The following is a 27979-nucleotide window of genomic DNA, read 5'->3' on the forward strand; positions in this document are numbered from 1 at the left end:
TGAGCTGCTTGAGTATGCCCATGCACACACATATCTGCCTGGGTAGATGTCCTATGGATAGTGACCCTTGCTCCACATTGTGCTGCTTGAGTATGACCATGCACACACATAGCTGTCTGGGTAGATGTCCTATGGATAGTGACCCTTGTTCCACACTGAGCTGCTTGAGTATGACCATGCACACACATAGCTGTCTGGATAGATTTACCAGGAAGACCCTTCCCACAGAGCTACCTAGGTAGAGTTGTCTGAGATGGTGACCCCTGGCCCACAGAGATTAATAATGTAGTTTGGTTTGCCTTTTGAGGTGGCCATGCCCACACATTTATCTGCACCGATTTGTCTGCGAGGATGGTTTCTCCTCCTGTAGAACTTCCTGCGAGATATGATTCAGAGACAACCACTGTGGCTTTAGGCCTTTTTTCTCTTTCGTGATATCTGCTGCAGGAAGCGCTTCTCGGCCTCAGAGTCATCCTTCACCACAGAGAGTGACTCCAGCCCACCGCTGGGTGCCCGCCGTAGGTTCTCTGCGCTGATGGACACCAACCGCTTCTCTGGGCCATTGCAGGATGAGACGGAGCGCCGGCCCAGGCAGCAGGACAAGAGCATCCAAGACGGAGCAATCACTCAACAGCAGCCTGCATCCAAATCCACGGCAGAAGGGCAAACAGCTCCCAGCCCTGTGGGACAAGGGGCAGGTGACCCTGAACCAGGTAAGGGAGTTGATCTTAATTGAATGTCTCTTTATTAACCGCTATCACTGACAGGGTCACATAAAAAGATAGTGAAAGTAGTAAGATAATGAAAGTAGTGACCTTATACCATGCTGTATCCTGATTGATAAGTAATATTCATATTACACTCCCATGTCCCGTCACCTTTCCTCCATACATAGGGGAGTTCTCCGAGAGCAGGGATGGAACTGAAGTGTAAGCACAGCAACGTGACCACACCTTAGCCCCCATGCTCATTACCCATCAGTCGCTTTCCCTGTGTCTGAAGGGTTGGACACCTGACAGTTTTCTCCCTTTTCAGTTCACTGCTTCCCCACAGACCTCTTCTCATTTCCTGTGTATGCTGGTTAAAACAGGTTTTCCTGTGTGCGCAGTGTGACACAGAACATTCTCACACTCCTTGTTCAGTGTGTTTGGGGCCTCTTCACCCCTGGGACACCTGTGCGCTCAGTGGCACACTTTCCAGAAGTTGCCGAAACATCTGCTGACACGCTGGGAGGACATTTTCAAGGCAAGTCCTCTGAAGCACCTCAGAGGATTTGCAGCTTCCAAGTAGGTAGGCTAGCCTCTTTTTTTCTTTCTTTGGCACTTCAACTAGGCAATTCCTTCCCGGGTTTGACCAGGTTCGGAAAGCCCAATCTGGGTCTGAGGCAGCTAGCCGTTGTGCTACCGGGCTGCGCCCTAAGGCCTCTGCGAATACTGTTACTGGTGCCTACACCGAGGATCTTTAAGACTTTGTCACTGGACCTGGCCATGGTTCCACAGCACTTCTGTGGTAACGGTCATGGGCTCTGAATCGGTTCAATCGCCTGGAGATTTCTCTCCAGCTGCTTCAGTCAGTACAGGAGCAGACGACTCTGACAAGTTTCTGCCTCCGGCTCCCCTGGGGTCATTTGGACATCCTTCTTTTTCTCCTTGATCCGGAGTATGGGGGGATTGCTGGTAGAAAAACACTCCGGGGGAGGGATGAAGCTGAGAGGTACTCTGAAACCTTCATGCCCAATTGCGCTCTGCACCCAGGCTCTTCACAAAGCTGATGGACTTGGTAGCAAACTATACTCGGCTGAGGGCCATACACATGTACCCATATATAGACGGTTGTCTGGTCACTGCAGATTCGAAAGGACAATGTTAAATTTCCAATACCTCCCGGAAATCATGTTTACTTTAGAATTTTCCACCAACACCAACAGATCCACCCGTTTTCCAACACAGAGACTGCAATTCATAAGATTTGTATAGGATTCCCTGACAGGGAAGACGTTTCCAACACAAGAACAAAACCAGCCCACATCCAGACATCGGCCTAGTGGTTCCAATACCTTCTGGGGCTTATGGCATCATGCATGCTGGCAGTATACCTATGGCAAGGCTTTAAATGCTCTGCACGCATCCTCACCTAGCGGTGGTCTAAGTCCATATATGGGATCCTCGGCAAGCTCATGATTTATCTTCTCTAGTGGTCTCACAATTGGAACCTCCTCGTAGGGACTCCCTTTCAGGATCCTCTGCACCAGATAGACATTTCAATGGACTGCTCTCTCTCATGCTGGGCTGCCACCCTAGCAGAGTTGCAGATTCACGGCACGTGAAGTCTGCAGGAAGCAACAGAGCACACACATGACCTGGAACTGAAGGCAGTTTCCTGGTGCTTTAGGCCTTCTTGCCAGTTCTAAAAGGACCCATGGTGATGATCCTCAGTGGCAATGTTATGATCATGTTTTATCAAAACAAGCAAGGGGGCACGAAATCTACACTTCGAAGGGATTGTGTCCTCCGACGTATTCCTTATCTTAGATATCTCCGTCCAGCTTTGCTGGCCTCGGAAATTTTTTCTCTCTAGAGGGTGCTGCGCGTCGACGTCCGCCGAGTCGATGTCCCTCGACAGCCGCCGTATCGACGTCGACGTCATCCTGCCTATAAAGGCCGCGCGCAGCGTCCGTTGTTCAGTTCCGTTTTTCCGCGCTTACTCAGTGCCTCAGAATATCGTTGCTCAGTTTCGTAGAGAATTATTCCAATTTCCTCGAGATATTCAATCCATACTCGATGGCTTCCTCGTCGGAACCGACGACCCCTCGGTCCGGCTTTAAAAAATGCTGAGACTGTGGAAAAAAGATGTCGCTGACTGACCCTCACAGGGTCTGTCTGTGGTGTTTGGGAGCTGAACACCATTGTTCGGAGTGCGAGGACTGTATGTCCATGACAGCTAAGGCCCTGAAGGAGCGTAGGGGGAAGCTGGAAAAAGGTAAGACTTCTAAAGCTTCTTCTTCCTCGACGAAGTCGAGACATTCGTCTCCTCGTCACCATTCGCGCTCCAGGTCTCGAAGCGGGTCCCATCACTCCTCGAGATCGAAGCACTCAAAAAGGAGACGCAGAAGATCCCCTTCTTCGTCCTCCTCTTCCTCTGTTTCACCTAAGAGAATCCCTTGCCCCACGAAACATAGTTCCCGGGTTGAATGGGAGGAATTCCGAAAAAATATGATTAGCGTCTTCGAGAAAACGGCCTCGACCCCCTTGAAGACTGCCGAGAGCGATGCTCTGGTCGAATGACCCGAAGGTCCAAAACGCCGCGAGTCGCAGTAACCGGTGAAGGAAGCTTCTCGAGCGCGTCACGAACCCTCGAGTAAAGCAAAGACCTCGAATCCTTCTTCGAAGGTTCCGTCGACGCTGTCGACGAAGGTTCTGTCGACACCGAGGTCGGTGTCTTCGACGCTGTTGTCGAAGGGACCTTCGACACACGGGTCTGTCGACTCGACGCCATCCTCAACACCGGCGTCGACGCCAAGGAAAGTCACGGTTGCGGCGCACCCAGTGGCTATTCCCAGGTCTTCGATGACGATGTCGTCGAGATTGTCGACATCCTCAAGCAGAATTCCAATTCTGTCGAGGACCTCGAGGCCTCCACCTTTGTTTTCGATGCCACGTTCGAAGCCTTCGACGTCGGCGTCAACGACATCAACGTTTTCGAGGCCGATTACAACAAGTTTGGCACCCTCTGCCTTGGAGATGGGTTTCACACCCTTTGTGAGTTCAGACCAATTGAGAACAATGTCCTCAATTATGGAAGAGGGAGAACTATCTGACCAAGAAGAGACATTTGAGTTGCAGGGATCTGCAACCCCAGTTCAAGAGGAGTTATCCTCAGAGGAACGCAGATTAAAGGAACTCCATGATTCCTTACATGAGGCAAGTGGTTTAGACACTTCCCCAGAGGTGGAGTTCGCTAGGCCAGACCCGGGGGAGCATGCTGAAACCCCTTACAGAGCCTTAATGGCCAGGATCACAGAATTTATGGGGTGGTCAACACCTTCACAGGCTTTCCAACAGGATGACCTCACGGATATTCTTGATAAAGGTCCACAGGAGGATCCTGTAGTACCTTTTCATAAAGCTCTTCAAAGAAAAATCATGACGAACTGGGAAACCCCAGATGTCGTCCCGGCAGTAAATAAAAAACTGTCTACTAAATACAGGGTATCTTCTGCAGACCCAGAGTTTTTGTCCAAACACCCATCCCCAGAAAGTCTGGTGGTACAGGCAGCATCTTCTACTGACATCAAGACTGCTTACCCTACCGTCCCACAGGAGAGGGACGATAAAAAATACGATGCTATGGCTAAGAAAGTCTTTTCGGCATGTAGCATGGCGTTAAAATCTATTAATGCTACTTGTACCCTTGCTAGATTTAGCCATACTCTTTGGGAGTGTGCTTCTACAGCGGCTGACTGCATCCCGGAGGGAGAAGAACGGGAGGCGTTCCTAAATATCATAAAGGACGGTAAAGACGCTATGTGCGAATCCCTCCAGACGGGCATTGATTCAGCTGACAGTATCAGCAGAGCAATGGCGGCAAGTACAACAACCAGGAGATTTGCTTGGTTGAGAAAGTCTGGTTTTGCCCCAGATGTGCAAGCCAGGCTCTTGAACATGCCATTTAATGGCTCTTCTTTGTTTGGGAAAAAGGCGGATGACAGTTTAGAAAAACTGCAAACATCAAAGGCAGCAGCAAAATCCCTAGGCGCTGCAATCCATCAGACACCTTTTTGTCCCACAGGAACCTCTGCGAGAGGGAAGTCCTTTTGCTTCCACTCCGCATTCGGAAGAGGGAGAGGACGACCGGCTCAAAGGGGACAAAGAAGAACTACCCAAGGTGGACGGGGTAGATATTCAAAAGCCGCAGCAACAGCAGGTGCCTCTTAACCATCGGCATCTGCATCAGCCGCCCCAAAACCACTCTGAGGACTTCCCTCACAAGACACCTGTAGGAGGCAGGTTAACTCAACATCTGGCGGAATGGCAGGCTATCACGTCAGATGCTTGGGCATTGGAGACAGTTGCACAAGGTTACTGCCTGCCTCTCCTACGCATACCTCAGAGTCATCCACCGGGGATCAGCTCTCAAAAAGCTCCAGATCCGCTCCTCTCGCAGGAAATTTTAGACCTGCTAGAGAAAGGTGCCATAGAACCGGTACCTGTAGCGGAGAGGAACAAGGGCTGGTACTCCCCTTACTTTCTCATTCCAAAGAAAGACGGAGGACTGAGACCCATCTTGGACTTGCGAGAATTGAACAAATTCCTCAGGAAAGACAAATTCAAGATGGTAACTCTTTCTCAGATCCTTCAGGCCCTTCAGTTCCAGGACTGATTGGTATCTCTGTACCTTCAGGACGCTTATTTCCATGTGCCAATCCATCTCAAACACAGGAAATACCTGAGGTTCGCAATTGGCAACTCTCATTATCAATTTCGAGTGCTGCCATTTGGGCTGACCTCCGCCCCGAGGGTCTTCACCAAGTTTATGTCGGTAGTGCCTGCAAGTCTAAGGAGGGAAGGGATTCACGTCTACCCCTACCTGGACGATTGGTTGATCAGAGCTGTATCTTCGGAACAAGCTCAGATCCAGCTTGATCATGTTTGCCACTCCCTTCACAGACTGGGCTTCTCCCTCAATTTAAAGAAGTCACAAATGATACCATCGCAGAGACTCCAGTTCATCGGAGCGATCCTGGACACTTCCCTGGGAAAAGCCTCGCCACCAGAGGTGAGGGCTCAAGATATTCTACAGATGGTCACCAAGTTTCAAAATGCCCAACATCTCCCAGCCTTCGACTTTTTGAGGTTGCTAGGCCTCATGGCATCCTGCATTTTCCTAGTGCCAGAGGCTCGCCTGAGAATGAGATCCCTCCAGTGGGCACTGAGAACTCAGTGGTCACAATGCTCAGGGAGAATGACAGATCTTCTTCAGATTCCCGACAGGGTGGCTCGAGACCTTCAGTGGTGGGCCTGTCAGGAGAACATTCTGAAAGGAGAGCAGTTTTTTTGGCAACCCTGGCCAGAGATAACGGTAGTCACGGATGCCTCACTCACGGGGTGGGGAGCCCACGCCAACGACTTTACCATCAGCGGTCGTTGGTCTCCATCGGAGTCCAGACTACATATCAACCTGTTAGAGCTGAGGGCCATCAGACTTGCGCTGAAGGCTTTTCTGCCATCTGTACAAAGAAAGAATGTCCTGATAATGACGGACAACACAGTGGCCATGCATTACCTCAACAAAAGAGGAGGCGTAGGATCACTACCTCTGTGCAGAGAGGCGATGCAGCTCTGGTTTTGGGCAATCCAAGAAGGAATCTCTCTATCGGCAGTTCACCTAGCCGGAGAGAAGAACTTGACAGCGGACGCTCTGAGCAGGCAGAGCACAGTCTCCCACGAGTAGGAACTAGCTCAGGAAGTCCTTCAAGAGATCTTCGCCCTTTGGGGAACCCCTCAGGTGGATCTGTTCGCCACCAGTGTCAACCGGAAGTGCGATCTGTTCTAGGGAATTTCCCCCGAGAGGAGCTCTGGGAGACGCGTTCATAGTGGACTGGGAGTTTCCGCTCCTGTACGCGTTTCCACCAGTCCCTGTCATTCCTCAAATGATCAGGAGGTTGAGAAGATTCCAGAAAACCATGATCCTAATTGCCCCGGATTGGGCCAGGAGAACGTGGTACCCGGACCTTCTAGACTTGTCCATCTGCCCTCCAATCGAACTTCCACTGAGAGAGAATCTGCTCTCACAGAAGGGAGGTCAGGTTCTCCATCCAGACATCAAAACCCTCAACCTTCACGCTTGGCTTCTGAAAGGCTGAGGTACAAGGATTGGGACCTCCCTGATGACGTTATGGAGGTGTTGCTTTCGGCAAGAAGGCCAGCAACAAAATCTTTATACCGCTGCCGTTGGAACAGATTTTGCAGCTGGTGTAGGGAAAAGAATATCGATCCCTTTTCATGTGGTACACCAATGGTTTTGTCCTTCCTACTTTATTTAGCGAATTCAGGCCTTCAAGTTGGCACCATTAAGGGCTATCTCGCAGCGCTATCCATCTTTAAGCGCACTGCGGAAGAACCATCCTATTTCAAGTTACCCTTGGTTATACAGTTTCTAAAGGGGTTAACTAACGTTTATCCCCCAAGACCATTCCAGGTTCCCCTATGGGATTTAAATTTAGTCCTAACTTTCCTGATGGGCACACCTTTCGAACCACTCCACTCTTGTTCGTTAAGATTTCTTACCCTTAAGACTGTTTTATTAGTAGCACTTACATCTGCTAGGAGGGTGAGCGAGTTACAAGCTCTTTCTTGTAAAGCCCCTCATACAATCTTTCACAAAGACAAAGTTGCTCTGCAAGTGAAGCCTAATTTCCTCCCAAAGGTGGTTTCTGAATTTCATATCACACAGAAGATTACCCTTCCATCTTTCTATCCTCCTCCCCATCCGGGGAAAGAGGAAGAGAGGTTACACAGGCTGGACCCAAGAAGGGCTTTAGGTTTTTACATTAGTAGACTGGCTAGGATAAGACAAGCAGACCAGCTGTTTGTAGGCTACGCAGGTCACAAGCTGGGGTTACCGATAATTAAGCAGACCATTTCCAGATGGATCATTTTAGCCATTTTGGAATGTTATAAACTGGCAGGAAAAGAGCCCCCTCAAAATCTTAGGGCTCATTCGACCAGAGGTATTGCAGCTTCATCGGCCCTCAAAAGAGGAGTGCCGGTTAGAGACATATGTGCGCCTGCCACATGGTCGTCCGTCCATACCTTTACACGGTTTTACAACTTGGATTCCTCCTCCAGTCAGGAAACTAGGTTTGGCAGGCCAGTATTGCACTCTATTCATCAATAAGAGGAAGCATGAAGTCAGTACTCCCACCTCCAATAACAGAATACTGCTATGGGAGCCTATCTAAGATAAGGAATATGTCAGAGGACACAATCCCTTCGAAGAACAAGTTACTTCTTACCTTGTAACGTTCTTTCGATGGGATGTTCCTCCGACGTATTCCTTACCGACCCTCCCATCCATCCCTGCAGTACTACTTCCCTTGTTATTGCAGCTTACGCTCCTTCAGGGTGATTAGTCTAGTCCAGAAAGAATTATTGTGGGCTTGTCACTATGTGGGATTAAATGAGCACACACAAGGTACGATGTAAAACACAACTTTAATTTCTTGTTAAAATAACTCAACGAACACCTTCGTGAGGTAACCAGAAAAAGGATATCGGTAGCTGCCGTTTCTTCTTCGGGTCGGACCAACTGACTAGGATCTGTGCTACAGGGGTGACGTTCACAATGTCAGTAGTCTTTGAACAGTTCTAATATTGCGGTGCCAAGCAACAACTCTGTGCTTCTAGCTTAACTGATCCTCTTCCCGGAAAAACCTTGTTTATCTTCTACTAGCAAACAAGCCTTCATTCTCCAAGCGGCTTTTCCTCCCTTTAACAACGTTTCTTTCCTCCAAGGACTCTCCTCTCTCCCCCTTTCTTTCACAAAGATCAGCACGTTCAGTGTTGTCGGGACTTTCACCTGTTTACTTGTGCATCCGGACGGTAGCAGCTCGGCTCTTCGCTCCTCTCTGAGACGGGCAGCTTTCCTTTAGGTTTGTCTTATGGCCGCTCACGACCAGCCGTTGGGGCTCGACCTCCGACTCGCTGCTCACAGATCTCCCGTTCCGCCGCTCCTCCAACCTTCTTGCATGCCTCCTCCTCTTTCTTCCTTGAGGGTCAGTTCATCGGCGAGAGTCCCAATGTTGGAGACTCGTCCACAGACTCTCCTCGACTCTCTCCGCTTCGACTTCTCCCTCTCTCTGTTCGAACCCCCAACTGCCTCCTCGACCAGTTGCTCGACGCGGACTTCAACACTCCTATGGCTACATCCCTTCCTACTGTCTTTCGATGCAGCTCTACAGCTTCACACGACGAACAAAAACTTTAACCAGCGCAACGGCGCTTTAAACGAACTCAACTAATGTGTTTTTCTTCCTTAATATGCCCATTCATAACGGACGGTATCTTCTTCAGCCAGCTGGGTCGTCCCCTAGCAACCAACATACAGCGAGTTAGAAAAAGGGACCTCTCTCTAATTACCTTTAGCCCCGTTTCCCTGGCAACTAGCGGATCGTCCCTCCCTCCTGCATCACCCTTTCCTATTTCCCACTTGTAAACCATTACAGGGCTACAAAACGGAACTGAGCAACGGACGCTGTGCGCGGCCTTTATAGGCAGGATGACGTCGACGTTGATACGGCGGCTGTCGAGGGACATCGACTCGGCGGACGTCGACGCACAGCGCCCTCTAGAGAGAAAAAATTTCCGAGGCCAGCAAAGCTGGAAGGAGATATCTAAGATAAGGAATAAGTCGGAGGAGCATCCCCTCGAAAGAACGTTACAAGGTAAGAAGTAACTTGTTCTACTCCTACGTCCCGTCCCCTTTCCTCCATACTTGTGGGGACATCTCTCCGTCCTGTGGGACGGGACCAGAGCACTTTGTAAAAAGCATCCACATTTTTTTCAAAAATGTGTCCCTCCTCTCTTTCCTGCGTGGGGCCCGGCACGCGCCCGTAACCCGCCCACCTTGGCTACGCCCCGCGCATCGCCCATCAGTCCTTTTCTCCGCTCAATCGGGGCCGGACGCACTTGCATCCTCGGAAGATTTTCTTCCCTTTTTTCCTCTCTGGCTCTCGCTGGCGTTCGTTTACTAGTCTGTCTATGTCTTTCAAATTAGACTTTCCAGATTGTTCATCCTGTCACCGTCGCTTCGCGAGGGCGAATCCCCATCCTCTTTGTTTAGAGTGTTTGGGTCCGGAACACGGTTGGGACTCCTGTTTTTACTGTGACTCCCTTTCGGTCCGGGCACTTCAACGTCGGTTGGAGCGGTGGGAGGAGGTGTTCCGACAAACTCCTCCTTCGCATTTTCAGGCATTCATTGACGAGAAGAAAAAACGCCCGGTGAGTTCTTTACTTTTCAGAGCACCCCGACCGGAGGATACTTTACCGGGTTCCTCTCGGTCCGGGAGGGGCGTTGATCGCTCTGTTACCGGGGTTTGCCCTGAGGTCCCCGTTGGGCCTAATAATTCTACCAGAGTCTTCTCCAAGGGTCTCCGTAAGGGGCCTGTGAACACCGGAGTTCGCTCCGAGGCCCCTCCTGTGGGGGCTGTTTGTAGACCCAGTTCTACTGAGTCGTGGGGTACCGGAGTTCGCTCTGAGGCCTCTCTGTCGGCATCCCTCAAAAACAAAACCGGGGTGCGCCCCAAGGCCTTGGCTGGGCTTGTAGTTACTGAACAGATGTTCGAGGCCCGCGCAGAAAAGGCTGTTACCGGGCCTGGTTCTGTGGTCCCTCGTACAGAGGCTAAAGCTACCAACAGTTCTGAGAGGCCGGTCAAGGCTTTGTCGGTGAAAGCGCACCGTTCCCGCTCTTGTGGTGACACCAGATCTGTTGAGGGGGCAAAGAAGCAAAATTCTTCTTTTACCGGCAGTGCCGATGTTCTTCCTTCGAAGGCTCAGTTGGCGGTTGGTATGTCACAAAAACATTCCAGGCCTCATAGTACCGGCTCGGCCGAGGTTCCTTATGTTACGGCTAAGATTAAGACCCCTGATCCATCGACGGGGACGCCTGCCTCACTTCCTCACTTGCCGCAGTTCCCCTCAGATGAGGACAAAATGGCGCCCGTTCCCGTCACGACCACAGCGGCCATTTTAGGTGCTACCCCTACAACTACGCCATCGGCTTCTGGTGTAGGGCTCCATCTCTCGGGTGAACCTAAGGTCCCTTGTGCGCATCCTTACCGGCCGGTTTATGATTGGAACGCCCGGATGCCTCTTCCGCACAATGTTTCGTTGCCCGCGTGGGAGGCTCCTTTGATTTATGTGGATACGTCGGTGGAGGGGCTGGTGTGGCACCCTTCCCTGTTACGTCCCTGGATTTGTCCACCTCATGAGAGGCCTCCTCAGATCCCCAAACAATCTCCAGAGGATGCCTTTTTCTGTAAATTTCAAGCGCTTATGCGCACTGACCCCATGAGGGAATATTTCAAAGGGCTTTTCAAGGAGATATGTCCACCGGCGCCTCAGGCTCCACCTGTTCCTCCGGTGGTTCTGCCGGCACCTCCCTTGCCCGTGGTGCCCCCCCCCCTGCTCTCCCGCCTTTGCCTCCATTGTCCCCAGTGGACAAGGCAGTGCCTGACACGGTTCAGCAGGATCCTGACCTGTCAGATGACCCTCAAGGCGATCAGGACAACAAGGCCCTTCCCCGCTCTTTCAGAGCCTTTCATGACCGGGTACTGGACATGATGAGTTTCTTAGATGTTCCGGTGCCTGAGGCACCCGCTCCGCAGTAGGGCGTGCTTTCTGGGGCGTTAACCCTATCTCCCTTGGAGCGTACCGGCCTGTTCCTGCAGAAGGACGTTCTGGCCGAGGTCCGAAGAGTCTGGGAAAAGCCACACATTTTGTCAATAAAAAGATTGCCGCGAGGTACAGGCTGCATTCTTGGGAAGAGGTGGCCCTGTCGTCTTGTCCGCCTCCCTCCTCCACAGTCTGCCACTTTGCAGTCCAGGCCTGCAGCATCCTCTTCCAAGACGGCTACTCAGGTTCTGGGAAAGGAGGACAAGCTCCTCGACTCCCTCGGGGGGAAAATCTTCACCAACTGGGCCTTGCAGCTCAGGCAGGCCAACGGCGATTTGATATTGGCGGGAGCTAACATGCGGATGTGGAAAGGTCTGTCAGAGTTTGAGGAGCACATCCCAGTCGAGAAGCTGGAAGACTTCAAAGGAGGCCTTTCCGATGCCAGGGTCTTGACCCAGGATTGCCTAGAGGCTGCGGCTCATCACGTAGACACCTCGGCTCGGGGCCTGATGCTTGGGGTTGATACCTCACGGCAGGCGTGGCTGAATGCCACAAAATTTTCTAAGGAAGTGCAAGACAAGGTGTTGGACCTTCCATTTGATGGTAAGGAGCTTTTTCACTGTTCTACTGATGTAGAGCTAACCAAAACCAAGGATAGCACTCAGACGGCTAAATCATTGTCTGTTCTGGTTAAAGCTCCTTTCAAATCCCAGAGACCGTTGTCGCAAAGTCGACCTTCCTCTGGTTTTAGGGGCTTCCTCGACCGCAAATCTCGCAGAGTGGATACTCCTGCGGGGAATAACCGCCGTAGACAACAGCGTGCACGGTTTTTCTCCCGCTCATCAGCCTCCTCATCAGGTTCAGGTAGCACCGCCACCGATAAGCCTGCCAAATGCACGAGACCCCGGTGGGAGGACGCATTGCGTCTCATTGGGAGGCGTGGCAAACCATCACAGAAGACACATGGGTCTTGTCAGTCGCTCTAGCGGGCTTCCGCTTGCCTTTACCCCCTTCACCAGCCCTCAACCCTCCTTTTCTGCTGTCAGGCTCACCCTCCCTCAAGGCCGAGGTTCAGAAACTTCTGGACCTCAGAGCTGTGGAACCCGTCCCCATGGGGAGCGAGGGGAGGGCTTCTACTCCCGGCTGTTTACAGTGCCCAAATCCAACCAGACTGGCCTGCGCACCATCCTAGACCTTTCCCAGTTCAATCTTTTCCTACCCCAAGACAAATTCAAGATGATCATGCCCGGCCAGATATGCTCCTCTTTGCAGATGGGTGATTGGCTCAGCGTTGTGGATCTTCAGGATGCGTACATGCATATCCTGATTTGGAATCCACACAGGAGATACCTCCGCTTCTCTTTGGGAGAGGAGCACTTCCAGTTTCGGGTGCTTCCTTTTGGCCTCAGCTCGGCGCCGCGTGCCTTCACGAAGAGGATGTCGGTGATTGCGGCCTATCTTCGTCTCCAGGGTATCCATGGGTATCCGTATTTGGACGACTGGCTCTTACACCGGGGTGCGCCCCGAGGCCTTGGTGGGGCTTGGTGTTACCGAACAGATGTTCAAGGCCCGCACGAATAAGGCTGTTACCGGACCTGGGTCCGAGGTCCCTCGTATAGAGGCTAAAGCTACCAACATTTCTGAGGGTCTGGCAGGGCCTTATCGGTGAAGGTTGTTTCTCACCGTTCCTGCTCTCGGCAACACCAGGTCTGTTGAGGGGGCAAAGAAGGAAAATTCTTCTTTTACCGGCAGCGCCGAGGTCCTTCCTGAGAAGTCTAATTTGGCGGTTGGTATGTCGCAGAAACATTCCAGGCCTCATAGTACCGGCTCTGCCGAGGTTCCTTATGTTAAGGCTAAAGTTAAGACCCCTGATCCATCGACGGGGACCCCTGCCTCACTTCCTCACGTGCCGCAGTTCCCCTCAGGTGATGACAAAATGGCGCCCGTTCCCGACACAACCGCGGTGGCCATTTTGAATGCTACCCCTACAACTGCACCATCGGCCTGAGGTGTAGGGCTGGGTTCTGGGCCTTGTGCGCATCCTTATTGGTCAGTTTATGACCGGAACGCCCGGATGCCCCTTCCGCACAATGTTTCTTTGCCTGCAGTGTGGGCACCTTTGGTTGATCTGTCCATCCAGATATGGGAGTGGGCCATGCTTCATGGTGTCTGGCTGCTTGCGGTGCACATCCCGGGCCAGCTGAATGTCACAGCGGATGCCCTCAGCCGGCGGACAGTGGTCAGCTACGAGTGGGAGTTGAAGGCGAAGGTCCTCTCATGGATTTTCTCACGTTGGGGCACACCGGAGGTGGACCCCTTCGCTACGGCGGTAAACAAGAAGCTTCCTCAGTATGCCTCCAGAGGGGGGCTGAGAGCCTCCTCTCTGGGGGATGCTCTCGAGATTCCATGGCACAACATGAGAGCTTACGCCTTCATGCCTCTGCCTCTAGTTCATCGGGCAATTTGGAAGCTGAAGAACTCTGTGAACTGTTCCCTTCTGCTCATGGCCCCGTGGTGGCCGGCCAGGTTTTGGTTCTCAGAACTTCAACACCTGTCGGTGTTTCCGCCGATCAGGCTACCAGTGACCCCCGATCTTCTTCATCAAGGGGAACAGCAGATGTGGCACCCCTCCCCACAATCGCTCAGCTTGGCGGCATGGTGCCTGAGTTCAAGTCTTTAGAGCATCTTAACTTGTCTACGGATAACATGTGTATTATCCAGGCAGCCAGGAAACCCTCGACCAGATCCCAATACAGGAGTAAATAGCTCAGGTTCTGTCGTTGGTGTTTGGAAAAGCAATTGGATCCAAGGGTGGCTACGATTGACACGGTGCTGTCCTTCGTGTCCTCCCTAGCAGAGTCGGGTGTTCACGTTCTGTCATGCAGAACTTACCTTTCAGCGGTTTCCGCTTATCTTGCTACAGACCAATGCTCTTATTCTCTGAGTAACCCAGTGGTGAAGAGGCATTTTGCTGGCTTCACACGCCTCTACCCTCCGGTTCGTAATCCGCACCCGCCATGGGACCTAAATGTAGTCCTGACGGCGCTGTGCTATAAACCCTTTGAACCAATGGCTACGGTAGACCTCAAGTACTTTTCTTGGAAAGTGTCCTTTCAGGTCGCCGTTACGTCAGCAAGGAGAGTGAGTGAGCTCCAGGCATTGTCAGTGGAGTATCCTTTCTTGGTCTTTCATAAGGACAATGTAGTCCTTCGGACAAACCTGGTTTTCCTACCGAAGGTAGTGACCGAATTCCATCTGAATCAGTCGATCTCCCTTCCGGTCTTTTTTCCAAACCCTGCCTCAGAGGCTGAAAGATTTCTACACTGTCTTGATGTCAGAAAAGCTCTTAAGTTCTACCTGGACAGGACTCCCGAGCTTAGGAGTTCTTCTCAACTTTTTGTGACCTTCGGTAACCCTCAGGGCAAGCCGGCGTCTAAGGCATATATTTCCAGGTGGATTGCCGCCTGCATCACAGAGTCTTTCACCGTCCAAAGGCTGAAACCTCCTAAAGGTATCCATGCACACCTGGTGCGGGGCAAGGCAGCCGCGGTTGCTTTTCAGAAATATGTTCCCTGGGAGTCCATCGATAGGCCAGCCACTTGGGCCTCCCCATCTGCTTTCTGTAAGCATTACTGTCTCGACATGAGCTCTAGAGCTGGCGCTCAGTTTGGTCAGGCTGTGCTGAAGAACCTGTTTCAGTAGGGGGTATTTCCATCCACCCGTATTTCCTGTAAGGAGTGCTTGGGAATCTCCCACAAGTATGGAGGAAAGGGGACGGGACGTAGGAGTATTACCAGGTTACTCACCGTAGTGACCACCTTACTCCTAGTCCATAGTCCCCTTTCCTCCATACGCCTGCCCGCCGTCCCCTCTAATAAGGTTCCTCTGGTATTGCTAATGGGTGTTTGACCCGGCGATAGAAAAGGACTGATGGGCGAAGCGCGAGGCGAGCCAAGGTGGGCGGGGTTACGGCCGCGTGCCGGGCCCCGCGCAGGAAAGAGATGAGTGACACATTTTTGAAAAAAAGTGGATGCTTTTTACAAAGTGCTCCGGTCCCATCCCACAGGACGGAGAGATGTCCCCACAAGTATGGAGGAAAGGGGACTATGGACTAGGAGTAAGGTGGTCACTACGGTCAGTAACCTGGTAAATCTCTTTGCTCTTGCTGTACAAACATGGGTATTGGCTCCTCTGAATGACTTTTGGTTACAAGCGAGGTAGCTGACACTCTGAGATAGATGTCACCTTTGAACGAGGAGTGGGATCCTCACTCAGAGGTTCTGGGAGAGATTTTATCCAAAATAGTGGTTCCTCGTGTGGACCCTTTTGCAAAAGAGTTGAACTGCAAATGCCAACAGTAGACCTCCTGGAAGGGAAGTGGAGAGAGATCTCTGGGGGATTTTCTTTCAAACTCTTGGAACAAGCTGTCGGTTTACGCATACCCTTCTTCATCTGATTTCCAAGGTACTGCAGAATTTTTGAATCTCCACAAGTTGTCAGATTCTTCTGACTGTTCTCCACTGGCCGAAGAGGCACTGGTTTTCTGACTTGCCGCATATGGCATCTGCGCCACCTCTCCTTCTCCCATCCCTTCTGGGTCTCCTTCACCTGCAGTGGCAAAACGTGCTGGACCTCGACCTTCAAATGCTGTGCGTGGCGCTCTGGTGACTCACAAACTGACGTAGGGCTATATTAGACTACAACATGCCTATGCTGACAGTTGTTAGGAAAGACTCCACCAGATCGTAATTTGGACTAGGAGTACAATACCACTACTGAAAGTAATCTTTCCTGTACAGCACTAAACAGTTTTCTCTGCTTCTGCATATCCTCACAAATATGTTTAAAATGTAATTTGCCCTTCATAATGAGTTTGTATGTGTAAGTTACCTTAGTTCAAGGAGCCTCATGCTCTTTTATTCTCCTGCATGCTGGCTTCACTATTTGACTTATTTCATCCTTCACTCACACTTTATAGGTATTTCTCTTCCCTCCCTTTCTTTATTTCTTGCTCTACCTATCCATCTCTCTCTTTCCCTTTGTTCCCCTTTTGTCCAGTCACCACTGCTTTCTTTCTCTTTTCTTTTGTTTCTGTCCTTTTACCCTTTCTTTTTGCTTGCTTGCTCTCACCCACTTTCCACGGTTTCATACATATTTTCACCCATGCATCGTTATCTCCTTTTTGACATCACAGTGGATAAAACAAAGGCTCCTGAAAGTCCACCTGTAAAAGAGGCCGACCCATCCGCCCCCAAAGCAACTAATGACCTGGTGATGCGCCGAGCAAGACACCAACAGCTGTCTGGAGACTCACCCGAGAAACGCACTTCACGGCCCAGTGGAAAAGTCATCAAGTCTGCATCCACCACTGCCTTGTCTGTTATGATACCTGCAGGTAACTTTTGCCCTACCCTGTTCATCATGAGATGCACAGGTTAATCCAGAATTGACTGCCCATCATAATACCAGCATCCAATTTCACCAGTGCACTGTACGTGGGGATACCCACAGTAACCGTAACACATCCCTCTCCATCATGATTTACTTGGTTCACTCTATCACTTCTCGTTCTGTCATGATATTGGCAGTTAACACCACCACAGATGTATCCGTCATAAAATCATCAAGTAACTAAAGCACTGCCCTGCACTTCATGTTATTAGTTTATATGTTATTAGTATACAGCTCCAGCCCTGCCTTGTGTACCATGAGCTATACTGTCATGGTACCATCTAGTAACTTCAGAGGTGCCCTTTCAGTTGCGATACATGTAGGTAACTCCAGCATTGCCCTAACTGTCATGATGTGTATGCCGGCAACACCACTAGTGCTCTCTTTTTCCAGAACTACAGTGCTGCACTCTCCATCATGATACCTCTGCCTTGTTTGTTGTGATACAGCAAGTAATTAAAGCCCTGTATTGCTTGATATTTGCAATTGGCTCCAGCACTGCCTGACAAGCTATTGGCTGCTAACTAGCACTGTCTTTTCCGACATGAAACATTCAGGTAACTTTAGTACCACACTGTTGGTATGGGTATTTGCAATTAAGTTTAGTGTTATTTGAACCAGCACTATCTTATTTTCCACAGTATAGTGTAAGGGTGCAGAAGGAGGAGATTGACACACAGGTGACATGGTAGTTGGCATAAACTTTCATTAGTAATGAATATAAAGAGAAAACCTAACTTTCCCTAAAAAGGTTTCAAGGCCTCAACTAAAATACGAAGGGTTTGGTCAAGATGTCCGTGTAATTCAATAGTCCACCATCCTGTGTCAAAAACCTACTTCTCTCCCTCCCCCTTATAACTAAACTAAAGAGGAAGTGGATCTTCTTGGTCCAGAAGAATGTCTCCCTCCTTCTGGACAGTGGATCAAAGCTCCAGTTGTTAGGTGGGATCTTTACCTGAAGGAATGATTCGCTTCCCCAGGTCTCAATCCCTTTCCAAGGGACAAAACAAAGTTCCAGGTTGTAATGACAAAAGGTAGCAAAATTCTCAATTCAAGCTCAAAAGGTAAAGTTACAGTTCCAACATCAACATTCCTTGTTGCCCATAGTTGCTTCTTCATTATTGGGTTCCTGGAGAATGCCTCCCTTCTCCAGGTATCTTGACACAAAACTAGGGGAAATGACTCCCTTCCTCTGGACTCTTTCACTTGCTTCCATGATTTCACAATTCCAGGTGAATAACTCCCTTCCCCAGGCCTTCCTTGGCTTTGTTCTCACACTTCTTGGCTTTTACTTTCACAGTTCACAACACAAGGGGAATGACTCCCTTCTCTTGGCCGTTATTTGCTTTAGTTTCACAGTTCACAACATCAGGCGGGATGTCTCCCTTCCCCTGGCCTTTCACGTTCCCATTTTCACAGTTCACAACACCCGGGAGAATGACTCCCTTCTCGTGGTATTTCTTATCTTTCCTGCACTGGCAAACCTGGTTCACTACCCTGCCAGGTACTGCCACGAAGAAGATGGTTTAAAGCTTTCTTCCTTCTTGTGTGCGGGTCCCAAACCCGACTTTTTTGTTCTCCTTGCATTAGGCAGACCTGGTTCACTACCCTGCCAGGTACTGCCAAGAAGAAGATGGCCCAAGAGGCTTTTTGTTATTGGGTGTGGGTCCCACACCCGTCTTTCATCACTCTTCGGGCCTTCTGGTGTCCCACCAACCGTCCCAACAACCCAGATAACTGCAGGGCAAGTGCAGGTGCTTTACTGTCGTTTGTGGGCTTCTCAGCGTTCCCTCTCGGGCTTCGGGCTGCTTCTCCAGTGGCAGTGGTGGCTCTGCAGCCTCTTCTCCTCCTCGGGCTGTGCTTCTGCAGCTGACTGCACGTTCCAGTGCTTTCGGTCGGCTGGGTGCACGTTCTTCCTCCTGTTTCGTCGTTCCAGTCACAGCAGACCTGCCAGGACCACCTCTGCGGGCAGACAAGCATCTTGGCCCCGGTTCTCCCCACTTGTCCTTGCCACACCGACTGCGAATCTCGTGGCTCCTGCGGCTCCTGCAGGAGGACTTCTTTCTCTCTTCTGTGCACTCCAATGGGAATTAGAGAACCACTAGAAGACTCACTAGAGGTTCTAGGAATAGTAGGTAGAGCTCTGAATCTCCTCCTCGTCCCAGAGGAGGGACTGTCGGCTAGCAGCCTCACCTCCCTGGCCCCTTCGGGTGAAGTGACGACATCTTAGAATTTGCCAGAACAGGCATACTTATCTTCATAATCCCCTTTGGTGCTATCCATGTGATCGCCTAACATTGAGCAGTGCCGGAGCACACAGCCTAGCTCTTGAAGCGCTAAGAAGCTCATATTAGAATCCTGAGAATGTCAATTACACCCATTAATAGGCTCTGCCCCTTCATTCCCATCTGAATCCCCTTTTATCTCTGCAATGCATAAAAGACATGCAGACTCCACTGGAGAATTCTATTTTTTGTAGCAGTGATTTTTTTTTTTTATGCAGAAAGAATCCCCTGGAAAAACACTCATTTTCTCATTTCTTGCTAACATAATCATTTTGGGCTTTTAAAAAAATGGTGCAAATTGCCTTTTTCTACATCAGCTGCCAATTCATTATCATTACGCTTGAGTGAGTTAGAGCACATGGATAAGCGCCATCTGAGAGCCTCTTTTTTTCTGGTGTCGTTAAAACCCGACGAAAACAGGAGTTTTAAGGATATGTGACGAATCATGGGATTATGTCACTTCTCTGCAGGAGGTATCCCACCCCTGTGAAGCTAGGGTGGTGCGGTTGCTACCCAATATTCCCCCTAGTGTTTGAAATAAGCGAGACCTCACAATGGGATACTCCCCTCCTGGGGATAAGGACTCCCGTTTCGGGATAGACCCTAATAGCTGTGAAACCATAAAATCTGTACAATTTGTATCACCTGTAGAGACTGACTCTAACAGTACCATGTTGCGTTATTGTCCTGCTCCTTTTCATCTTTCTGTTAAGTCTGATATCATCAGTACCAATATTCCATGTAATCTAATTCTTATGTGGGAAGTACTGAGAAGAAGAAGAATGTTAAAGAAGCTATGAAGAATGTCCTCCTGACAGGTCAGTGTGAGTGTTCTTGCCTGACTGGCTGTGTGGAGGTGGCCTCGTTGCCGGCAGTATTCGGTTCAACCTGAATGGCTGTATATAGGGGCAATGCCTGGCTATCACAATAATCGCTAGATATGACACCAGCTGGACCATATCCCTCCACGCAGAACGCATGGCTGACATTTCTGCAGGCTGCCAAACCGGACTGCATATAGAGCTGTGAAACTCTTTATGCATGTTTCTGGGCTCCTTGGCCAAACACAAATTCCTGTTCACTCTAAGAAGCCTGTATTTGTGGTTGCCTGCAAAATGACAATGAGGTGCATAATGGTCAGGCAAACACAATGGGAAGGGCCCAAGGAGATGCAATCTCCACCAAATGCTCCATATAATATCACACAGAAAGGTGGCAGTTATTTAGGATTCTATTCATAGCTTCTAAGACAGCGGCCTACAGCTCGCTAAATCTCCCTCACGGAATGTCTCCCTATCACAAAAGGTTATCTCGTCCTTGTTAGCGCTGATCTGCAGCCTGTCTAGGAAAGACGGTAGGGGAGAGACTTGCCCTAATCTGACTCACTATTTTCCCAACATTACTATTTCCATAAAAACCCACACTTGATGATTAATGATCATATGGAATTTGTAAAGCGCAATGTGTGCCCAAGGGCATCTTGGCGCATAAGCCAGAACTGGGAGTCAGCAGAGAAACAGAAACATGATAACAATTGTGTTTTAAGAGCTCTTCTAAAAAGGAGATGTTCCTCAATAACTCAAAGAGAAGAGGCCGCAATAGAGAAAGCTCGGCCCCCAATCCGAGTGTACCAAGCCCGAGGAACAACAGCTAAACTCAGCTGGGATGACCGTAGTGTCCGAGCAGGAGTGTATTGAACACATTTCTGTTGAAGATTTCTGCTCCCTTGCCATAATATGCCTGGTGGACAAGAGAGATATATTTAAGAGATCCGCTTGTTAACCGGGAGCCAATGAAGGCGGGAAACAATGGGAGTGACATGGCCATAACGGGGAGCAGAGGTAGCCACTCTAGCAGCCGAGTTTTGTAGAACCTGAAGTCGGTGAATCAAATAAGCTGGTTGCTCCAAATATAGGGCATTACAGTAATCCAGGGTAGACAACACCAAGGATGCAGCCACCGGAGCTCTAAACTGCTCAGATATAAAAGACAGGACCTTCCTCAAGATTTTTAGCTGAAAGTGGCCCTGTTGACCACCGCCTCAATCTGCTTATCAGCAGATAGAGTGGCTGATATCTCGATGCCCAGGTCTTTAACCATGGTAACAGGGACAGTAAAGGGACCAAGAGAAGAAGTCCAGAACAGAGGGGGTAGGGCGGGTGCTGCCACCAACACTTCAGCATTGCTACCATTCAGCATAAGCCAATTACAACTCATCCAACCACCCACAGCTGTCAGACATGCCAGAAAACGAGATGCGCTTTCCTCGGACGAAAGATCGATGCGCACAATGATTTGAATGTCATTGGCGTAGGAATAACAAAGGAAGCCATGGGAGCAGATGAGTCTGGCAGAGGCTGAAAGTATATGTTAAACAAAATAGGTGAGATGGCAGACTCTTGGGGGACACCACAGTTGAGAGGGGCAGGGGCAGACCAGAAGGGAGGGAGAGAGAGGACGAGCATGCTGTGATTTACATCTTCCTCTTTTGTGTGCCCAGTAAAAATCAGATTTTTCTGCGTAAAATTCCTGATTCTTTTTCCTATCTTGGGCTTTCATTAATCTGAATGTCCTGGGGATTCAGGAGATCGACCTGAACTCTTGTGGTCAGGACCTTTGAAGTTGAAAGATTGCACAAATGTGATTGGAACTGCAACCAATTCCAAGGCCCAAAACTTCCTGAAGTACTTTGAACGTCACTGGAGAACTACTAGGATTTCTGAACAGCAACATTTCTAGCAACATTTCCAAGTAAATCATGAAGTGGTACTAATTTTTCTTCCAGCAGGGACAGTCAGGTGTCTATCCACCATGACCTCACAGCCTGAATGTCTTTTTAAGGTGTGATCATTCAGCAAACCAAGAGCCTTCTGCCCAGCACAGACATGTTGTAGGATAACTAGCCCAACTCCTCAGACAGGTCAGATTAATCAGACCTTCATCTGAACACTTACCTCTCAACCCAGGTTATTTACCCCTAACATTGGGCTGGTTCTGGGCTCTGCATCCTCCGAACTTACCCTTTAGCCCTGGACTGATTCTAAGAGCCCCTCGTTCTTCATCCCCCTGACACATACTGTTAAGATAGCTCTGGGGCCCTCTCATTCCCAATTCCTCGGTTAATTTCAAGACTTCACAAATTGGAATCACCCAATTGCAAAGACATTTTGGTATCACCAAAAGAATCCTGATACAAAGCTTAACACTCCTCAAATACACTTCAATGATGACCCTGCCTTTTTGGATTACCCTACCTCAATAAAATAAGGGCTTCTAACCGCTGGCTGCCCCTCAAGCTCCACTCCAGAACCCCTGAGGCTTTTGGTGACTGTTGGATCCACTTTCAACCGAAGTGACTTCTACCGGGCATTGCAGCACTACATTACATGCCACACTGCCTGAAGAAATGTTGCAACCTCCAGGGTTTGTCCACAAACACCAGGGTTATGTTCTGCTTTGAAACAACATCTGAATAACCATATCTTCCAGTTCCCTATGATAGGAACCTAAACATCTATTTGATAGAATCTCTGTTATATTTTATCTTGCATCACCCAATATACCTCCCTGCAGAGCATGGGCATTGAGTGCTCAACCACAGTTGAAGTAATAAAGCTACTGAGTCTTTTCTAATCACTTTTTGATACAGAATTCCCTAATGATGTCTGTGCCTTGCGCACTGGACGTACACAGATGTTGTTAACCTGAGACGTAACTTCCCCTCTTAGCCCTTCCTCTTCTAGAATTCATGTTTTGGGAAGAGGCAACAGTAGCCTCAGAAACAAGGAGTTAGCTCCTCAGACCCTAATGCTGTGACAGATAGCACTGGCATTTTATCTTTACATCCAAATGCTTAGGCTTTCTAAATGAATATTTCTAATGAATTCCTTCCTTCCATCCACAGATTCCTGATCTTAGCTATATTCTCTCCAGCCCCAACTGACTTAAGAAACCTTTTCAGCCACCAATGGGCACAGTGTGTTGCATCAGCCCCGCCCAGTTCTGTTGTGTACCCAAACACAGGTCGTGCCATTAGGGCCAGTATATATGGAGCCACCACATCCCATTCTTCAGTTCCTTTTTTCCACAAACTCATTGGGCTTCTAGAATGCCACTAGATTGTTTTCTAGCTGAACCATCTAAGGCTTCAAGCCCTGCTCTGATTGTGGGAGGCAAATGTGTCATGATCTCTGCTTCCAAAAGGTCAGGACTTACCCAACTCCCTTGGAAGCAGACCCATAACCCAGATTCCGAGTGCCAACCAGTCCCAATTGGGACCTTTTGGACCCTGTCCTGGCGCCAGTGGCACCAGGCTCATAAATATGCCCAGTCCCAGCGCTGGAAGCGCCGGGCTCATAATGCTTGGGTGGACTTACCTGCAGCAGACCATGCTGCTTACTTACCTGCCAGTTGAGCCTCTAATCCTCTTCTGTTTGGGACTACTTTTCCTGTTGGGTGGGGCAGGAGCCACTCCCTAGGTTCAGAACACTGGAACTCTTCTGGAAAGCAGGAAGTCTTTTCTTACCTAGGCGAGGCTGTGGAAGGAGACACCTAAGCACTACAGGAGGCTATTTAAACCACACCCGATGGATGAATCTTGCTTTGCGTTATTCTGCATCCTCTGCAGCAGAACGCTCATCGTGTCTTCTGCATCTGATCCTGGGCCTAAGGGAAAAAGGCTTACCATCCTGAATCCAGTCTTCAGCAACACCTATAAAGACAAGAAAGAACAGGTTAGCATTACGGTCTTCAGTGACAGCGCTTCTCTTACCTGGTCCATCGGCTGTCACCAACGCCTCGCGCTGCATTCCGGCATCTGAAAGACAAAGGCTTACCTACTCTTCACGTGCTCTGGAGGTCTTCGCACTGCATTCCGGCATCTGAAAGACAAAAGCTTACCAACTCTTCGCACGCTCCGGAGGCCTTTGGCGCTGCATCCCGCATCTGAAAGACAAAAGAAGGTGCGTTTAAAGACATTGGGTAACTTTATTACTCACGTGCCAGTACTCCTTCCCACGCCGAACCCAGTGGGTATTCCGGCACCCTTCAGCAGCTCCGAACTTGTACCTGCAAGATAAAAGGACAGTTAGTGCGCATCGTGAAGCAGGCAACAAGCGCTTACTTACGTGCTTCCAGGCGCTTCTATTCCTCACACGGGTTCCATCCTCAACTCACTTCAGCCCGTCATCCGCCATCGCCGGAACCCTGCAAAACAAGAGACATCATTACAAAAGACTTTTAAAGACATTTGAAATACTCGGAACTTACCGTTCGTGCAGTAAACGACGGACAGCAGTCCTCTGAGGTCAAGAGGCCTGCACCCTTATCCAGTGAAGAAACTGGTTACGGCACCCTGCCCCGAGGCAGATGGAGAGCTCGGCGTTCACTTACCTAAGACATCTTACTCTTCGAGTCAGACATACAGTGCACAGAGGTCCAGCCCAAAGAGCCAACCGTGTGTTACACATCACCTTTGAAGATACGGTATTCGCCCACTCAAGACCGGCGCCTCTGCGGGAATCAGGTGAGCGTTACAGAACGCAAAGCCTACCGCAAAACTCCCGCCAAGGCGCTATGGAAACCTCGAATACCGACCAGCTAGCCCAGTTACTTGGGGAACTAAGAGCAGAAGTACATGCAGCCCGTCAGGAAACGAACGCTCTAAGAAGGGAACTGATTATTTCCAAGGAGCGAACAGACGATCTCGCTAGACAATTGCTACAGTCACAAGCCGGACAGACCCCATTACCCGCATCAGGGGCAAATCTTCCTTCAACATCCTCTATGAATCCAGTGCAAATCAACCTACCTGGGAATGTACCTCTGGCTCCGCCCGAGCGATTTTCTGGTGACCCAAAGAGGTTTGCAGTATTTATTAATCAGTGCCGGTTGCATTTCTTATGCCGGCCAGCAGCCTTTCCAACTGATCAAGCTAAAGTAGCTTTCGTGCTTTCGTACCTTAGTGGCAATGCGGCAGACTGGTCGATCCCTCTAGTTTATCAAGATGATCCGGTTCTCCATGATTTTCAAGCTTTTCAGCTCAGTATGGAAAAACTGTTCGCAAGATATTCACAGGGGCAGGCCTTGGACAATGAGCTTCTTTCGTTGCGACAGGGTAATCAAGACCTTTTGGCTTATATTGCGTCTTTCAACAGACTGATAGTGGAAACTCAATGGCCTGAGGACAAAAGGATTACGCTGTTTTATAGAGGTCTACGTGGAGAGCTCAAAGATGTGTTAGCCCAAGTAGTGAATCCCCCGCAAGACTGTTCGGATTATATAGACTTAGTCGTTCAAATAGATCACAGACTGCAGAACAGGAAGGCCGATCGTTCCAAGTTTGATGCTCGAGTATTTTCCAAACCACCAACTCCTTCCGAAGGAGTAGACTCCGGGGAACCCATGCAAATAGGGGGCCTGAAAGGACCACTAACACAAAAGGAGCGGGAAAGGAGAAAACAGTTGCAATTATGCCTCTATTGCGGAAACTCAGGGCACTTTCTTCGAGACTGTCCGGTGAAACCAGCCAAGAAGGCAGTAGGAGCTGCAGTTACCAAGGTCACAAACTCTGAGCAGGGAAACGACCTCGCCCGACAAGAATAGAGGTCCTCTTGCCGAGCGTTAAAACCAGTTCCGTGACCTCGCATTTCGTGATACCTATGGTCCTCATTAACCCTGATCATCCGGATCGATTACATGCGATTGAAGCTTACATCAACAGCGGTGCCATCGGCAATTATGTGGATCATGAAATGGTTTTGAGGATGAATCTAACTCTTTGTCCCAAGGCTGTAAAGGATGTCATTACTACGGTGGATGGTACGGAGATAGCCTCCGGACCAGTAACGCATACCACTCAAGAAGTGACGCTAGTAAGTCAAGATGGACACCATGAGAAAATCGTGTTCGATGTGATCAAGGCCCCTCAGTTCCAGATTATTCTAGGAATACCTTGGTTAGAGAAACACAATCCTCAGATCGATTGGCGAGCAAGAACGGTTCAGTTTCCAGAATGTGTCTCTACTTGTCACCCTCCACCTGGTGTTGCACTGGCAGCAATTTCTTCGGAGACTCCCCAGTTACCTCCCGAATACCTAGAATTCCAAGATGTTTTCCGGAAGGATCAGGCTAACTCTCTACCTCCTCATAGGTCTTATGACTCCCAGATAGACCTGATACCTGGATCTACTCCTCCTTGTAGTAGAATTTATGCTCTCACCGAGCCTGAGAACCTTCACCTCCGACAATACCTGGATCAATACCTAGCGAATGGGTTTATTCGTCCTTCCAAGTCCCCTGCTTCTTCAGCTTTGTTCTTCGTTCCAAAAAAAGAAGGGGACCTTAGAACTTGTATAGATTATCGTGCCCTGAACCAGATCACCGTTAAGAATAGATATCCGTTACCTTTGATCCCTGAACTCCTGGACCAAGTCAGAAAAGCATGCATATATACAAAGCTGGATCTTAGAGGAGCCTACCACTTGGTACGAGTAAAAGAGGCCGATGAATGGAAGACGGCCTTCCGCACCAAGTATGGGCTATTTGAATATCAGGTCATGCCCTTCGGACTTTGCAATGCCCCGGCCGCCTTTCAATATTTTATGAACGATGTCCTCAGAGAGCTCATAGATGTGTGTGTTGTTGTTTACATTGACAACATCCTCGTTTATTCTTCATCGGAATCTGAACATCGGAAACACGTGAAAACGGTCCTCGAGAGATTGCGTCAACACAAACTTTTCGCTAAGTTGGAAAAATGTGTTTTCAACGTGACTGAAGTTGAGTTCTTGGGATTCATATTATCACCTAGGGGAGTGCGTATGGATTCAAAGAAGGTCGATGCAATTCTCAAATGGCCATCCCCATCCTCCGTAAAAGGTGTTCAAAGCATGTTAGGCTTCGCTAACTTTTACCGCAGGTTTATCCCCGAATTCTCTCGAATAGTCCAGCCCATCACCGCCTTCTTGTTAAAGAAAAACAAACGTTTTGAATGGTCTACCGAGGCGGAGCAAGCTTTCCAGAATTTGAAGACTAAATTTATCTCTGCACCAATTTTAAAACATCCTCGCCCCGAACTCCCCTACATCGTTGAAACTGATGCTTCGAGCCTTGCCATGGGGCAGTTCTATCACAAAAGGACCCAGTAACCAATCAGTTGCATCCCGTGGCATTTTGGTCCCGCAAATTCTCGCCTCCTGAAATCAATTACACTATTACTGATAAGGAACTTCTGGCTATCAAGTCTGCCTTTAAGGCTTGGCGGCATTATCTTCTGGGAGCCCGACACACCGTTACTGTGATTACGGATCACCGAAACCTGCAATATTTGAAAACCGCAAAAGCCCAATCCTCTAGACAACTCCGTTGGGCACTATTCTTTGCCGAGTTTGACTTCATCATAACCTATCGACCTGGTACAAAAAACGGTAAAGCTGATGCCCTTTCCCGGATGGGAGTGGAAGAACACTTGATCAACCCTAAACCTGTACCTATCATTCCCGAACAAAGAATTCTGGGTGTAATCGCCACACAATCCATAGAGGAAGTTAAGGATAAAGCCAGGCAACTTGTAACTCCAGCAGACATACAGAATTGGCATCTGCAGGGAAAGGACTTTGCAGTGAAGGACAACTTATTGTATTTCCAAGAATGATTATACCTGCCCAGCACAGATTTACAGAAAAAGGTAATTTCTTGTTATCACGATTCCTTAATGGAAGGACATCCCGGTATGGCCAAAACCTCAGAAAAGATCAAGCGCTACTTCTGGTGGCCGTCTTGGAAAAAAGATATCAGAAACTCTATAATGTCCTGTGGAGTGTGCGCCCAAAACAAGAGTCAAAAGGAAAAACC

General features: G+C 49.4%; 1 protein-coding gene across 3 annotated transcripts in view; it reads left to right on the top strand.

Moving 5' to 3' along the window:
- Nucleotides 1-27979, top strand: part of MAST1 (microtubule associated serine/threonine kinase 1) — a 1484042-nt gene that overhangs the window by 1230820 nt on the left and 225243 nt on the right. For all 3 annotated transcript variants that reach the window (XM_069604134.1, XM_069604135.1, XM_069604136.1), the window contains 2 exons: nucleotides 448-713; nucleotides 16585-16785. In XM_069604134.1, coding sequence (XP_069460235.1) covers nucleotides 448-713; nucleotides 16585-16785 — 467 coding nt within the window. The remainder of the gene's footprint in view (nucleotides 1-447; nucleotides 714-16584; nucleotides 16786-27979) is intronic.

The sequence above is a fragment of the Ambystoma mexicanum genome, chromosome 3q (genome assembly GCF_040938575.1).
Source record: "Ambystoma mexicanum isolate Mex_15411 chromosome 3q, UKY_AmexF1_1, whole genome shotgun sequence".
Classification (NCBI taxonomy): Eukaryota; Metazoa; Chordata; class Amphibia; order Caudata; family Ambystomatidae; genus Ambystoma; species Ambystoma mexicanum.